Source organism: Peromyscus eremicus, chromosome 2 (genome assembly GCF_949786415.1).
Source record: "Peromyscus eremicus chromosome 2, PerEre_H2_v1, whole genome shotgun sequence".
Taxonomy (NCBI): domain Eukaryota; kingdom Metazoa; phylum Chordata; class Mammalia; order Rodentia; family Cricetidae; genus Peromyscus; species Peromyscus eremicus.
In genome coordinates this window covers 64160462-64175343 of record NC_081417.1, presented here as the reverse complement: position 1 = coordinate 64175343, position 14882 = coordinate 64160462, and the positions used below count along the sequence as shown (strand labels likewise).

The 14882-nt window shown below is 40.4% G+C and overlaps 1 protein-coding gene across 13 annotated transcripts in view; it reads left to right on the top strand.

Moving 5' to 3' along the window:
* Positions 1-14882, top strand: part of Rnf38 (ring finger protein 38) — a 119847-nt gene that overhangs the window by 94364 nt on the left and 10601 nt on the right. For all 13 annotated transcript variants that reach the window (XM_059254243.1, XM_059254242.1, XM_059254248.1 and 10 more), the window contains 5 exons: positions 3992-4185; positions 7184-7397; positions 10857-11024; positions 12097-12267; positions 14180-14341. In XM_059254243.1, coding sequence (XP_059110226.1) covers positions 3992-4185; positions 7184-7397; positions 10857-11024; positions 12097-12267; positions 14180-14341 — 909 coding nt within the window. The remainder of the gene's footprint in view (positions 1-3991; positions 4186-7183; positions 7398-10856; positions 11025-12096; positions 12268-14179; positions 14342-14882) is intronic.

Below are 14882 nucleotides of genomic sequence, written 5' to 3'. Positions count from 1 at the left end.
ACACAAATGCTTGTAACTCCAGATGTAAGGGATCTTAAATCCTGTTCTGGCCTCCTAGGGTACCTGCATACACTCACACTTAAATAAAATAAAATAAAATAAAATCTGGTTACCACATGAGAAGGAAATCCTCAGAAAGTCATTCCCTTACTATGTTCTCTTTTCTTGTCTTTGGCTTTTCCTAGATAACTTTTTTGTAACTTCTTTTTAACACATTTTTTAAAATTGATTCTTTGGAAATTTCACATCGTGTACTGAAATCCCACTCATTTCCCAGTCTTTCAATGTCCTCTCTCCACCCTTCTAGCCTCCCCCACAACAAAAGAAAAAAAAAATTTGCTCCTGCTCTCCATCGTCGTGGTCATCGTCGTTCCTGTCTCTCCATCATACAGTCTTTCGTCATGGTGGCATTGGGAGCTGCAGCGTGTCATGTGCTACACCCTTTTGTCCAAACAGCTGCACTTGCAAATGTTGGTTGCAAAGAGTTGTTGGTCTGGTTCTGGTGCCTCATCAATACTGGACCCTCACCGAAACTCCCCTCGGATATCCGCTGTCACCCCAGTCATGGAGATCCTGCGGCTCTGGTTCCGCAGGCCCAGTCACTTCCGTGCTTCAGCAGATCATAGATGGAGTAGATCTTGGGGTGGGCCACTCAAAGCCCTGAGTGTGGGCCTGGGTGGTAGCTGAGTCGGTCAGCACAGGCCTCCACTGGGACCACCTTATATGTAACTTTTATTTTGCCATCTTTCTAAAAGTTTTTTATTTAAAGATTTTGAGTGTGTGTTCGAGTGTGTGCATGTGTGTATGTGGGCATGTGAGCGTGAGCACATACACAGCCCCTGGAGTTTGTGACAGGGTTTGTGATCCTCTACCTGGGTAATGGGAGCCATATCTGGAAGAGCAGATATGTGCTCTTAAGTGCTAAGCCATCTCCCCAGCCCTGCCTCCCTTTTTGTCCTGTTGTGGTGGTGTTGGTTTGGTGGGCTGTACTTCTCACATTTATGAGAGGTGGATAAGATCCAGTGAGTTCGTTGTCCCTGGAATATGTTCAGTTGACAAGGTAAAATGAGAAACTTCATATTCTGTTAAAGATAAGACTTGTAGAGAAAGTCTGGGAGTTTCAAGGAGAATTAAGAGACTTTTAGATCATGCTATGCTTGATCTAAGATGAAGTTTTGAATAAAACTGGAAGAAACCTAAGTTTCTTTTCTTGTTGCTGCAACAAAATAACTGACTAACTTAGGCAGGGAAACTGATTTTAGCTCACAGTTTGAGGTTAGAGTCCATTGTGGCAGTGGGAACGTGAAGCAGCGGAGTGCCCCACATTCAAGAATCGGCTTCCTAAGCCGGGCAGTGGTGGCGCACGCCTTTAATCCCAGCACTCGGGAGGCAGAGCCAGGCGGATCTCTGTGAGTTCGAGGCCAGCCTGGGCTACCAAGTGAGTTCCAGGAAAGGTGCAAAGCTACACAGAGAAACCCTGTCTCGAAAAACAAAACAAAACAAAACAAACAAGAATCAGCTTCCTTTGTTGGTGTAGTCTAACACCCCAGCACAGGGAATGGGGCCACCGTACTTAGGATGGATTGCATCTCTGAATCTCATTTAGAAACTTCATTAGACATGCTTACAGGCTTGACTCCATGGCTATTCTCTACCTCATCCTGTTGGCAGTCAAGATGGACCTTTACACCCCTCCCAACACAAGCTGATTCCTTCCTCTCTTGGAATTCAAAAATACAATGGTTGTTAAGTCAGGCTCATTTTAGTCCTCAAGTAGAACCTGGAACCTGCCTCTGCTTCTGTTGTTCATTGTTCAACTACACCTATAGCCTCTTGCCTTCTTTCATCCCTTGACCTAATCTGTACCAGTGTTCTGTACAGTAGAGATAGTAACCATGTTTACCATCTTACACGTTTAAATTGTCGACATCAGGTACATTGAAAAAAGGTAGCCCACTGTTATAGTAAAGAATTCTTGCCGGGCAGCCATGGTGCACACCTTTAATCCCAGCACTCGAGAGGCTGAGGCAGGCGGATCTCTGTGAGTTCGAGGCCAGCCTGGTCTACAGACTGAGATCCAGGACAGGCACCAAAACTACACAGAGAAACCCTGTCTTGAAAAACAAAACAAAACAACAACAAAAGAATTCTCCCTCTGAGAATTCAAAACAAAATATTCTTCAAAAAAATGGTCCCTTCCCTCTTGCTTCGGTGGTTCTTGGAGTTTGGTTCTAGCAGCACCAGTGTCACTACAAATCATGTCAGAAATAGCAATTCCTGCTGGGTAGGTGGGGCACACCTTTTTAATCCCAGCACTCAGGAGGTAGAGGCAAGTGGATCTCTGAGTTCAAGGCCAGCCTGGGTTACTTAGACACTGTTTTCAAAAACAAAAATGTCTGTATTAGGGTACCGCATAAACTGGGCCTGTAACCCCAGCACTGAGGACAAGGAGGCAGGAGAATTAGAGTTTAAAGTCATTCTTCACTATAGAGCAAGTTGGAGGCTTACCTGGGCTACTTGGCAGTAAGCCTTTGTGTGTGCTTAAAGTTTTGGGAGTCTCTCAGAATAATAACAGCTGGCTTTCTTATTAAAATAAAATAAGTACACTTAAATAATATTAAGAGTATAGGTTAGGTGATATATTGGTGAAATACTTGCTAAATAATTTGTAAAGGTCAAAATGTAACCTTTTAGCCTTTTTTTTTTAAAAAAAAAAAAGAGAGAGAGAGACAAGGTCTCATATAGTATAAAGCTGGCCTTGAACTTACTATGTAACCAAGGATGACCTCAGGTAATTATTAATCTTCTGGCCTTCATCTCCCAGGTATTAGAATTATACTGTAGGCTCAGCTCCATTTATTAATTTTCTTTGTCCCTAAAATCATTTGGTTTCTTATCTCTTTCAAAATATGACATTGTTGGGCCTAGAGAGATGGCCCACCAGTTGAAAGCACTTGTTGCTCTTGCAGAGGAAGGACCTGGGTTCAGTTCCCAGCACCCACGTGGCTGCTAACCTTTTGTAACGCTAGTTCCAGAGGACCTGATATCCTCTTTTGGTCTGCACAGTTATTGGATGCTCATGGTGCACAGCACCCATACACATCAAATAAAAACAAACCTCTTAAAAAAATAATATTGTAGTATGTATCCCTGTATATTTTGCTCTGATGTATTTGTGTTCACCACAAAAAACTATTTATTTTGTAAACCAACCAAAAGTACTCTAATGCCTAATAATTAGAACTTGGAAGTATAGGTTAGAAATAGGAACAGTTCTTCCAAAAGTACTTAGCCCTGTCAGATGTCAGCTAATTTGGAATTTTGTCAGTTTTGATGAGACTTTAATTGGGAATTGAATTGGCTAGGGAATCCTGGAGTTAGTAGCAGTTACATGATCATATGAATTTTATAGCTACAGAGCTTACACTGTGACCTTGGAGGATATTCTCAAAGTGCTGTGACATTCTAAAAAGAATCGTCAGTCTTAACCAGTTGACTCTGCTTTATATAAACTTTATTTTGTCCATGTAACTGTCATGGAAGAAGTAAATGTGACAGCCCAAACAAGGATGGTAGAGGTGTGTGATTTAGCATTGATTTCGGGGTCTACTCAGGAAGAGGGGAGGGCCTCTCCCTAAGCAAACTTGTCATCACTACCTAAAGAATAATGGCGTTTCTCAGGTAGGTTAGGACTTATAGAAAGTTGGGAGCTATATAAAAGTTAGCTGCTCACTTGTAGACTTTATATGTTGTTATCTAACATGGTAGTTTTTGAAACAATTTTTCATTTATAAGTATTTATTGTGCAACCCCTTTTCTCTTTGCCCCTGCCCCTACATTTCTTAATTTAGGATTTTTAATTTGGATTGATAGTGCAATGTATGTTCTTCATTTTTTTATGGCAACTATCTTTTTAAATACATATTGTGGATGCAGTAATGAGAAACTCTTACGTGGTTTTTTTCAGTTGATCATTTTGTTGCATTGGCAGAGTGAAGATAGTCCAAGTCCTAAGAGACAGCGCCTCTCTCATTCAGTCTTTGATTATACATCAGCATCACCAGCTCCCTCCCCACCAATGCGACCATGGGAGATGACATCAAATAGGCAGCCCCCTTCAGTCCGACCAAACCAACATCACTTCTCAGGGGAACGATGCAACACACCTGCACGCAACAGAAGAAGGTTAGTTGATTACTGTCTGTTTCTTTACTCTTCTCCACTGGTCAATTGGTGGATGTTTTTTAGTGTCAGCATATTTCTGTAGACATTTTATAAGCCTATCTTAGGTTATAAAGAGTTCATTAAGCTCTTCATTAGTAAGTGAAGAGACTGAAAGACACTCAAGTGATCTGAAGTCAATCTATGCCATTATATATAAATTCAGCTACCTTATGATTTAGGACTGATGATGAACCTATAGCTTAAAGGTAGATTATTTACCCAGTATCCACAAAATCCTTCATTCAGTACCCCCCAGCACACACCTTCTTATGGGCTATTCCACATTCTAGATAACTGAAAAATGTGTTCTATACTTCATAACTATAAGAATTCATTAGAACTTAGAGATGGCCTGCTTCTGCCTTTCCAGTATTCTCCTGTCTTTTAAGAGCTGTGTTTTATTTTGTTTTTTAACAAAACTGGTGTGATGTTAGGATGAAATTCAGTTTGCCTTTTCAGTAGAGCTTGGTCTTTGCCTTTCCTTCTCAGAGGAGTTAATTCTTCCTTAGCTCCTTATTTCAGGAAATCAATGTCTCATTTGGGTTGAGTTACCTATTTCCATGTACACAATAGCAATAATCAGAGGATTAAATAATCAAGTTAGAAAAGTGTTACGAACTAACTGGTTTTTTTGTCTTTACATAAAGAGCTCATGGATTGAAGCTTTAACCCTCATTATGGTTGTCTTTGGAGATGAGACTTCTGAGGAGGTTGTTGAGGTTGACTGAGGTCTTAAGGATGGGGCCCTTGTCAAATAGGGTTCGTATTCTTAAAAGTAGAGGCATCAGAGAGCTCACCCTACCTACCGTGTACAGACATGATGATAAGACACCAGTGTCTGCAAGCCAAGAACAGAGTGCTCATCAGAACACCAGATGAGTTATACCTTGATCAGAGACTGAACTTTGAGAGAATAAGGTCTTGTTAAAGACATCTAGGTTATGATGATTTGTTACAGCATTCTGAGATGATTAAATAGGTCTTCAAACTACCATTAATATCCCAAATCAGCCAAAATAAATCCATGTCAGAGTTATATTCTGTTTAGACACTTAACACTTTTTAAATACCCAGTACTATATTAGGCAATTACATGGAAATACGTAAGTAAAGTAATGTGTGGCTACCAGGCAAATTATTTCATAGCTATTAAATATAAATATTAAGTATTCAGAAATAGGATTGTCTGTCTATAAGTATTATAGCTTAAATACCTGGCTGTATATAGTTTTATCCTATTTTATGGAAAACTTGTTTGTACATTCAGAATATTGAAACAAATGTACAGTCAAAAAGATAACATGTAGCAACTCCTAGGTTAAAACTGGCCTCTCTTAAACTGCCTACTCCACCCCCACTGCCATGCCGTGTATGCCTTCTTCCTTCCCAGGGAGTAAATTGGTAGTTTATAGATCCCCTGCTCATTGTAGTTTTGAATACGCACGCACGCACGCACGCACGCACGCACGCACGCACCCCTTCCTCCCCACCCCCACCCCCCAGACAGAATTTCTTTGTGTAGCCTGGCTGTCCTGGAACTCACTCTGTAGGCCAGGTTGGCCTTGAACTCAGATACGCCTGCCTCTGCCTCCCCAGTGCTGGTATTAAAGGTATATGCCATCACTGCCCAGCAACCTATATATATATATTATTAAACAATACAGTTTGGGATTTTGTATTCTTCTTTGACTTTATTAAGCATTCTGTGTTTAATGTTGATGGAAATAGCATTTATTTTTACTGTGGTATTATAATCTTACACTAAAGTATGACAGTTTATCCACCTACTCTTGGTTAATAGAAACCTTTGCACACACATCTCATTTAAATGTACAGAAAAGCCAGATGGCGGCGGTGCACGCCTTTAATCCCAGCACTCGGGAGGCAGAGCCAGGCAGATCTCTGAGTTCAAGGCCAGCCTGGCCTACAGAGCAAGATCCAGGACAGGCACCAAAACTACATAGAGAATCCCTGGCTCAAAAAAAAAAAAAAAAACCAATTGAGGAAAAAAAAAAAGATAAATGTACAGAAGTTGCACCAGATAAAAACCTAAGATAGGAAATGGATGACAGGATATGTTTATAGATGAGATAATAACTAGCTTTTGTTTCTCAGTTTACAAAAAGAACCATGCTCTTCACTCATGGCAATACTAGGGGGGCGGCACTTAGCACCCATAAAACAACAGTATGAATCACAACCCAGCAAATAAATACTCAAGAGTCCACACTGAGAATAAACAACTAAGTAAATAGATGAGAAGCAAGTGCTGGCTTGGGCTGCCAAGATAGCTCAGAGTGTAAGAGTGCTTGTTGCAAATGTGACAGCATGAGTTTGATCCCCAGGACCCACATAGTGAAAGGAAAGCTTGAACTCCAGAAGGTTGTCCTCTGATCTGCACAAATACACCATGGCCTGCATCACCACCTTCACCCCAATAAAAATGCGTAAAAAAAGAGGAATGGTAGCTTTTTCTTACGAAACAATTCCATTAATAAATATAGAAATGAGGGTAATAGAAAATCCCCATCAGAGTGACATAGTGATCCCTGCAGAGTCATGCATGTTAAAAGTTACTGGTGAATTTTATATTTAAATTGGTCAGTTTTTAAAATTGACTGGGGGACTGGAGAGATGGCTCAGAGGTTAAGAGTACTGACTGCTCTTCCAGAGGTCCTGAGTTCAATTCCCAGCAACCACATGGTGGTTCACAAACATCTATAGTGAGATATGGCGCCCTCTTCTGGCCTGCAGGGACACATGTAGGGAGAACATTGTATACATAATAAATAAATCTTTAAAAAATAAAATAAAATAAAATAAAATTGATTGGGAACCATAGCAATTATTTGTTACCTCAGCTTACCTTAGTATATATTATTTATAGATAACAGATAATACAGACTCCTAATTAGTAAACATAGTAATGACCTTCTTTTTGGCATTTATCTTATTATAGCCCTCCTGTTAGGCGTCAGCGAGGAAGAAGGGATCGTCTTTCTCGACATAATTCCATTAGTCAAGATGAAAACTATCACCATCTCCCTTATGCACAACAGCAAGCAATAGAGGAACCTCGAGCCTTCCACCCTCCGAATGTATCTCCCCGTCTGTTACATCCAGCTGCTCATCCACCCCAGCAGAATGCAGTCATGGTTGACATCCATGACCAGGTACAGTAACAATACGGAAACACAAATAGTACAAGGTAGTGGCACTTTAATGGGAGTCGTTGATTTTTGTTTTAGGTTTCTTTAATTCCTGAAATGTAGCTGTTTAAGTTCTCCATTCCTTTTAATAAAGGAAATTGAACCAGGTGTTGTAGCACACACCTTTGATCCCAGCATTCTGCAGCAAATCTCTGTGTTTGAGGCCAACTAGGGCTACAGTGAGACCTTGTCTCTAAAAATAAATGAATAAATGAAAAAATTATTTAATTTAAAATTCTACACAGGTTAAAAACTCAAAAACATTAATATGAAAGAAGAATCAGTCTTAACAAGTGCTTCAAAGAATTGTTTAAAGAAAATTATAAAATTGTTGAGGAAATAAAACCTGTGCAAAAGGTAAACATTTGGCTTGAAAGATCCAGTTTTGTAAAACCTGTTGGTTCTCAATTAAAGCATAGACTATAGAGTTAATGTAGTCTCAAATATAATTACAGTAGGTTTTTAAGTATAATTTGAAAGGTTGATCCTAGTTTTTTTTTTTTTTTTTTTTTTTCTTCTTTTAGAGAGACAAGGTTTCTTGGTGTAACCCTGGCTGTCCTGGAACTCACTCTGTAGCCCAGGCTGGCCCTGAACTCACAGAGATCCATCTGCCTCTGCCTGCCGAGTGCTGGGATTAAAGATTTGCACCGTCACTGCAGATGTGTTTCTGTAAAGTTTTGTTCTTACTCAGCGCTACACGTCTATATATCCTACAGCTGCTTTATTCAGTCCAAGGCAGCCCACAGATCTAAAGTACTGCTTTCTGCCTTGCCTTTTAAGAAAAGAAATTGTTGGACTTAACCCTTGGCATAAAGTTTCAAGTAGATGATTCTCTCATATGATTTTTTTTAAAAATTTTTGTGTATTTTATATATGTGGGTGTTTTGCTTGCATATATGTCTATATACTGTGTGCATATCTGGTGCCCGTGGAGGCAAGAAAAAGGTGTGAGATCCCCTGGAATTGAAGTTACAGATGGTTAGGAGCCAATATGTGAATGCTGGGAATGAAACCTGGCTTCTCGGCAATAACTCTTCACCACTGAGCCATCTCTCCAGCCCCTGAAAGTGATTTTTAATTTGTTCAGTAGAAAGAGGTACAGGTACATGAAGCCAGGCCTAACCATCTAAGTTCAATCCCCAGAGCCCACATGATTCAAGAAGAGAACCAATTCCTGCAAGTTGTCCTCTGACTTGGGAATGCACCCTGAGCATGTGTTTCCAAACAGACGCACATAAACGTAATAATAATAATGGGGGTAAGTAGGTAGGTAGCTCAGCAGATACTGGGCCTGTCCCACAAATTTGAGAAATGGAATTGAGATGCACATAAAAATCAGTCGAGCAGAGGTGGAAATAGCAGATTGCTTGGACAAGCTCGCTAGCTCAAGCTGAATCAGTGAGCTCCAGGTCACCAAACATGGTTATGACAAAGTAGAAGACAGGCCATGAGCAAACAGTGGAGGCTATGGAAAAGAAAGTCTAAATGGTTATTACCTATGCCAAAAATTGTTTAACCTCTAGTTAGAGAAATGCAAATTTAAGTCAAGTGTACTATACCATTTCCCACTCTGATTTGCAAATCTGAGGAGAGATGCTAGGAATTGGGTTCTTTCACATTACTGTTGGAGTGTGATTTACTTCATACAGCCTTTGTAGGTGATTAAATGATAACTTTAAAATTTTGAACATGGGGCTAGAAAGATGGCAGAGTTGAGTGTTTTCTGCTCTTACAGAGGACCTGAAATTGGTTCTTTAGCACCTAATTTGGATGGTTCAAAACTGCCCGCAGCCCAGTTGCAGGGGTTCTGACAACCTCTGTCCTTCACAGATATGTGCACATAAACACACAGGCACACACATAATCACACACATTCAAATGATAAATCTCTTTTTTAAAAAAATCGGAAATATGTCCCCATCTCTTTACCCAATATGGTTTGAGATAAGTACTATTACTACTATTATAAAACAGCATGATGATTTTTTTTAAAAATATAGTTGCGTTTATATTGGCAAAAGGGTAATAAGAGTTTGAGTACCTTCATCATGATGACTATTAACAAACAAATATGCTTGAAATACCTGATTAACCTCAAAAAAAAAAAAAAAAAAAAAAAAGAGGGGAAGGCATAGTGGCTGCAGCATTAGGTGGAAAGGGGGAAGTTTGGCATTACTTACATATTCATGGTGGGTGCTGGTTATCGAACCCAAGGCTTTGAGCAAGCACGCTTACACTAGGCTCTGGATCCCTAAGCCAGATTTAGTCTTTTAATACCACCATGGTTTCACCTGTTGCGACTAAATAAAAATCTTTTTATTGTTAGAGTGAACAAGCACACACATACTCGGGCTGAAGAGAGGGCCCGGCAGCTAAGAGCTGTGGCTGTTATTGGAGAAGGACTCAGGTTCAAGTCCAGCATCCAGATTGATAGCTCACAGCCATGTGTCACTCCAGTTCCAGGGCATCTGTTGCCTCTGGCTTCAGTGGGCACTGCACTCACATGTTCCACAGACATACATGCAGACAAAACACCCACTCAATATTTAAAAAACAGAATAAATCTTTACAAAAACCACAAGCTTGAGTTTTGTAAAAGATGTGTTTTTAGAAGTTTTGCTCTACAAGGCAGGCTAAAGAGTTAAAGAGTTAGATTGATTTATTTTATACATGAGTGTTTTGCATACATATGTGTATGTGTACCACATGCATGCCTGGTGCCTGTGGAGGTCTGAAGAGGGTGTTGGTTCCCTTGGTTATGAATGGTCCTGAGCTACTGTGTGGGCGCTGGGCACTGACCGGAAGTCCTCTGCAAGAGCAACAAGTGTTCTTCACCACTGAGCCTTCTCCAGCCCCTTTTCAGTCTTTGTGAAAGGGTTTAGATCTCGTTCCGTGAGATAATGTATATAGAGTTATCTTTCCTATACAAAGACAATAATAATGCTGGTTGAAACTACTGGAGGGAGCAAGGAATGGTGTCACAAACCCATAACTCTAGCACTTGGGAGGGGAAAGCAGGGGATCAGGAGTTCAAGGCCCACGTTTGGCAGCATAGTAAGAGGCTAACTTATACTACTACATAGGCTGTGTTTGAAAAAGAAAAACGTGGGGGAAGTTCATTGTGAAAATCTATGTAGCAGATGGGGGAATCAGTAAATGTTTGTTTGGGCAGAGTCTCATTTAGCCCAAGCTGTCTTTTAATACACTGTAAAAAATGACCTTGAATTTCCGATGGTCTTGTTTCCACCTCTAATACCAAGATTCCACGTTTAAGCCACTGTGCCTAGTTTATGTGATGTGGCGTCTAACCCAAGAACTCATATGACAAATACCCTACCAACTGAGCTGCCTCTCCAGACCCTCAAATGTTAATTTTTAAAATAGGTAACATTTTCTCAAAAGTTCTCTTTTCTTCCTTAAAAGCTCCATCAAGGAACAGTTCCTGTTTCCTACACAGTAACCACGGTGGCACCCCATGGGATTCCACTCTGCACAGGCCAGCACATCCCTGCTTGCAGTACACAACAGGTCCCAGGATGCTCTGTGGTCTTCAGTGGACAACACCTACCTGTCTGTAGTGTGCCTCCTCCAGTAAGTCTGTGTCTTTATTCTCACTTGATCTTATTATTTTTTTTTTAAGATTTTATTTATTTATTTATTTATTATGTATACAGTGTTCTGTCTGCACATATCCCTGCAGGCCAGAAGAGAGCGCCAGATCTCATTACAGATGGTTGTGAGCCACCATGTGGTTGCTGGGAATTGAACTCAGGACCTTTGGAAGAGCAGTCAGTGCTCTTAACCTCTGAGCCATCTCTCCAGCCCCCGATCTTATTATTTAAAATAGCATGCCAGCTGGGATTTGTTTATGACTCAAAAGTTCAGTAGTCCTCCCTTAGGATGGCTAAAGACAGGATTTAAGAACTGCCTTTTAGCTTCACTTCCAAGTCAAAAGTTTAATTTTACTGCAATAAAAATCTCAGCACAATTATAGTTACCACTAAATAAATTAAAGTTAACTTTAAATTATGATACATTCTATTTACAGTGATTTAAATATATCCATTTAAGTGTCTTAAACCATATTTCTTCCTATATATAAACAGTTTATAATTAAACCTTTATAAAGATTGGCTTTAGGCTTAGTAATGTAATCTTCAGCAGTTAGCAATCTTAGCCCTTACTGGGGCTTCAGTGAGCACTCCGAGTGCCTGTTTTGTTTTTTACCATGAGAAACCTGTTCATGAAAATGCGATTATTGGAGCTGGAGAGATGACTCAGCTTTTAAGAGCACTACACTGTTTACCAATTTTAGCTTGTAGATACAGAAATATTCTAGAGCCGGGCGGTGGTGATGCACACCTTTAATCCCAGCACTTGGGAGGCAGAGGCAGGTGGATCTCTGTGAGTTCGAGGCCAGCCTGGGCTACAGAGTGAGTTCCAGGACAGGCTCCAAAACTACACAGAGAAACCCTGTCTCGGAAAAAAAAAAAAAAAAAAAAAAAAAAAAGAAAAAAGAAAAAAAGAAATATTCTAGTACTTACTATAAGTTAGACATTTTTGTATGAGTCTGGGGAGGTGTGGCAATTTGATTTATATCTTTGTCAAGAAAATTGTATATTCTGACATTTTTAACCAAAAGTAATGATTTTTTTCCTTACAGATGCTTCAGGCATGTTCAGTTCAGCACTTACCAGTACCATATGCTGCGTTTCCGCCCCTTATTTCTAGTGATCCATTTCTTATACATCCTCCTCACCTGTCTCCCCATCATCCTCCTCACTTGCCACCACCAGGCCAGTTTGTCCCTTTCCAAACACAGCAGTCACGATCGGTAGGTATTGCTGTTCATGTTTCTAGTTTTCCCAGAATGTTTAGGTTAGGGTAATTAGTTTAGTAAATGTAAGCAATTGCCATTTAAATTCTGGTATTCTTACAGCTCTTGTTTGTTTGTTTGTTTGTTTGTTTGTTTGTTTGTTTGTTTTTTCAAGACAAGGTTTCTCTGAGTAGTTTTGGTGCCTGTCCTGGATCTCACTCTGTAGAGCAGGCTGGCCTCGAATGCCTCTGCCTCCCGAGTGCTGGGATTAAAGGCGTGTGCCACCACCACCACCACCACCACCACCACCACCACCCCCACCCCCACCACCACCCCCACCACCAGGCTTCTTACAGCTCTTAAAAGAATTAAAGGAACTTACAGATATATAAATTAGTTTAAACATACTTTAGAGTTGGCTTATTTTTTCCTTAGTTATTTTAGTATTACTTACTTAAGTAAATTTTTATTGTTCCTTCATATCTGCTTTCTTTAAAAGCAAAGAAAAAATTCCTACCTAATTGGTACTAGTTTTTTTTTTTTTTTTTTCCATTTTATGTGTTCTAATGATTTTTAAGTCTTATGTGTGTGTGCATTCTGTAGTTGGGGGTGGGGGGTTGGGGGTTGGGCATGGCTCTTGGAAGTCAGAGGACAACTTGGGATTTGGTTTTCTTCCACCTTTTATGTGCATTCTAGAGCTTGAAGTCAGGTTGCCAGTATTGCTCAGTAAGCTCCAGTACCTCCTGAGCCGTCTCACTGGCCTCTTTCATGTATTTCTAAATTGAAAAATAGAAACCTTGTAATTGTCAATACTAACTTAGTTAGAAAGGAGAGGGGAGGGGAGGTGTGTGTGTGTGTGTGTGTGTGTGTGTGTGTGTGTGTACACCACGTGTGTAGAGACCTGTGCCTATAGAAACCAGAAGAGGGTGTCTCAGAGCCTCCTGGAGCTGAAGTTTCACTTAGTTGCCAGCTACCCAATAAGGATGCTGGGAACCGAATTCTGCCTGGCAGAGCAACAACCTCTTAGCCATCTCTGCAGCCCCAAAGAGCTTTCTTCTCCTCCCTCCTCCCCTTTTCTCTCTCCCTTCTTCTCCTCTCCCCCCCCCCCCCCCCCCCCCACACACACACACACTTCTCTTCTTGGCTTGTATGGTGTTTTTGAAATAGAGTCTCCTTTAACTCAGGTTCATGAGACATTATACTCAGAAGAAGCTTGGAATGAGGCCACCTGTTACACAATTTATTTTAAGAAAACACACCACATGCAGTGAAGTACATTGTGCTTTATAGTTGTGGTTGACTCAGTGTTCACGATACTTTGAGTTGGAGTCTCCCTTTGTGTCCCAGGCTGTCCTCAGTCAGTCCTCCTGTCTTCACCTCAAGTGTTAAGATTATATGCTAACATACCCAGTCACAATACACTTCAGAAGTAAGTTAAGAAGAATACGTCAGTTTTGTAAATAAGAATACTGATGAGTAAATTATCTAAAAGTCACATTTTGATTGACACCAAAGCTCATGATTTTTGTACTAGAGCGTATTTGCATTGTACTTTACCTCACTGTTCCTGCTTCTACCTTACACACCATATGCTAGTTCATGGAGGGTGGGGAGTGGTGCTCAGTGTCTGAAAATTCTCTATTGATCAGTGTATTATGACAACTCAAACTTGAACTTCTGTCTAATTGACTTACTGTGATTTTTTTCCTCCCATTTTAAGAGATAGTGTGAGTAGTAAAAGACATGTATTATAATGGGTATAGAAAATACTTAATGTGTACTTAAACTAAAATTCAAAGTAGGAAGTTTTGTGTCCACCTGTATTTTAGTTTGATGTATCAAGACAACCTTGGCTTTGAAAATACTTTTCATTGTCTTACTGTTTAAAAAAAGCCTCAGGAGTATATTGATTTCTTTTTCCTCTTCACAGCCTCTTCAGAGGATAGAAAATGAAGTGGAACTCTTAGGAGAACATCTTCAAGTAGGCAGTTTTACTTACCCCCCTTCGGCCCATCCCCCAACATTACCTCCGTCAGCTCCTTTGCAGTTCCTGACACATGATCCTTTGCATCAGGAGGTGTCCTTTGGCGTAGTAAGTCGTCATGCATTGTTGTATTCATTTATTTGTTTGACAGCCTGTTCTAGTTGTTCAGTGTGACTCTGGAAATGTTCAGAACTCATGTATTCTTAAAATCACTTGCATTCTATTTTAATCCTTGGTTGTTTCATCTATATTAACATTGAAGAACTAATTAATGCCACTTAAACAGTAAGTTTTTTTAAAAACCAAGTAAATGGCAGTCAGGCATGGTGGCCCAGGCTTGTAATCCCAGCACTGAGAAGGTAGAAGCAGGAGGATTGTTGCAAGTTCCTGGCCAGTCTGGGCTAGATGACAGCAAGACTATCTTAAAAAAACAAGTCGGGAAGCTGAATGTTCTGGCACATACCCTTAATCCCAGCACTTGGGAGGCAGAGGCAGCTGTTTTCTCTGTGAGTTGGAGGCCAGCCAGTCTACAGAGCGAGATCCAGGACAGCTAGGGCTATGTAGAGAGACTTTGTCTCAAAAAAACAAAAAAGCAAAAAACCATGAATGACACAACAAACAAAAACTCAAGTTGGGACTAGCAAGGTGG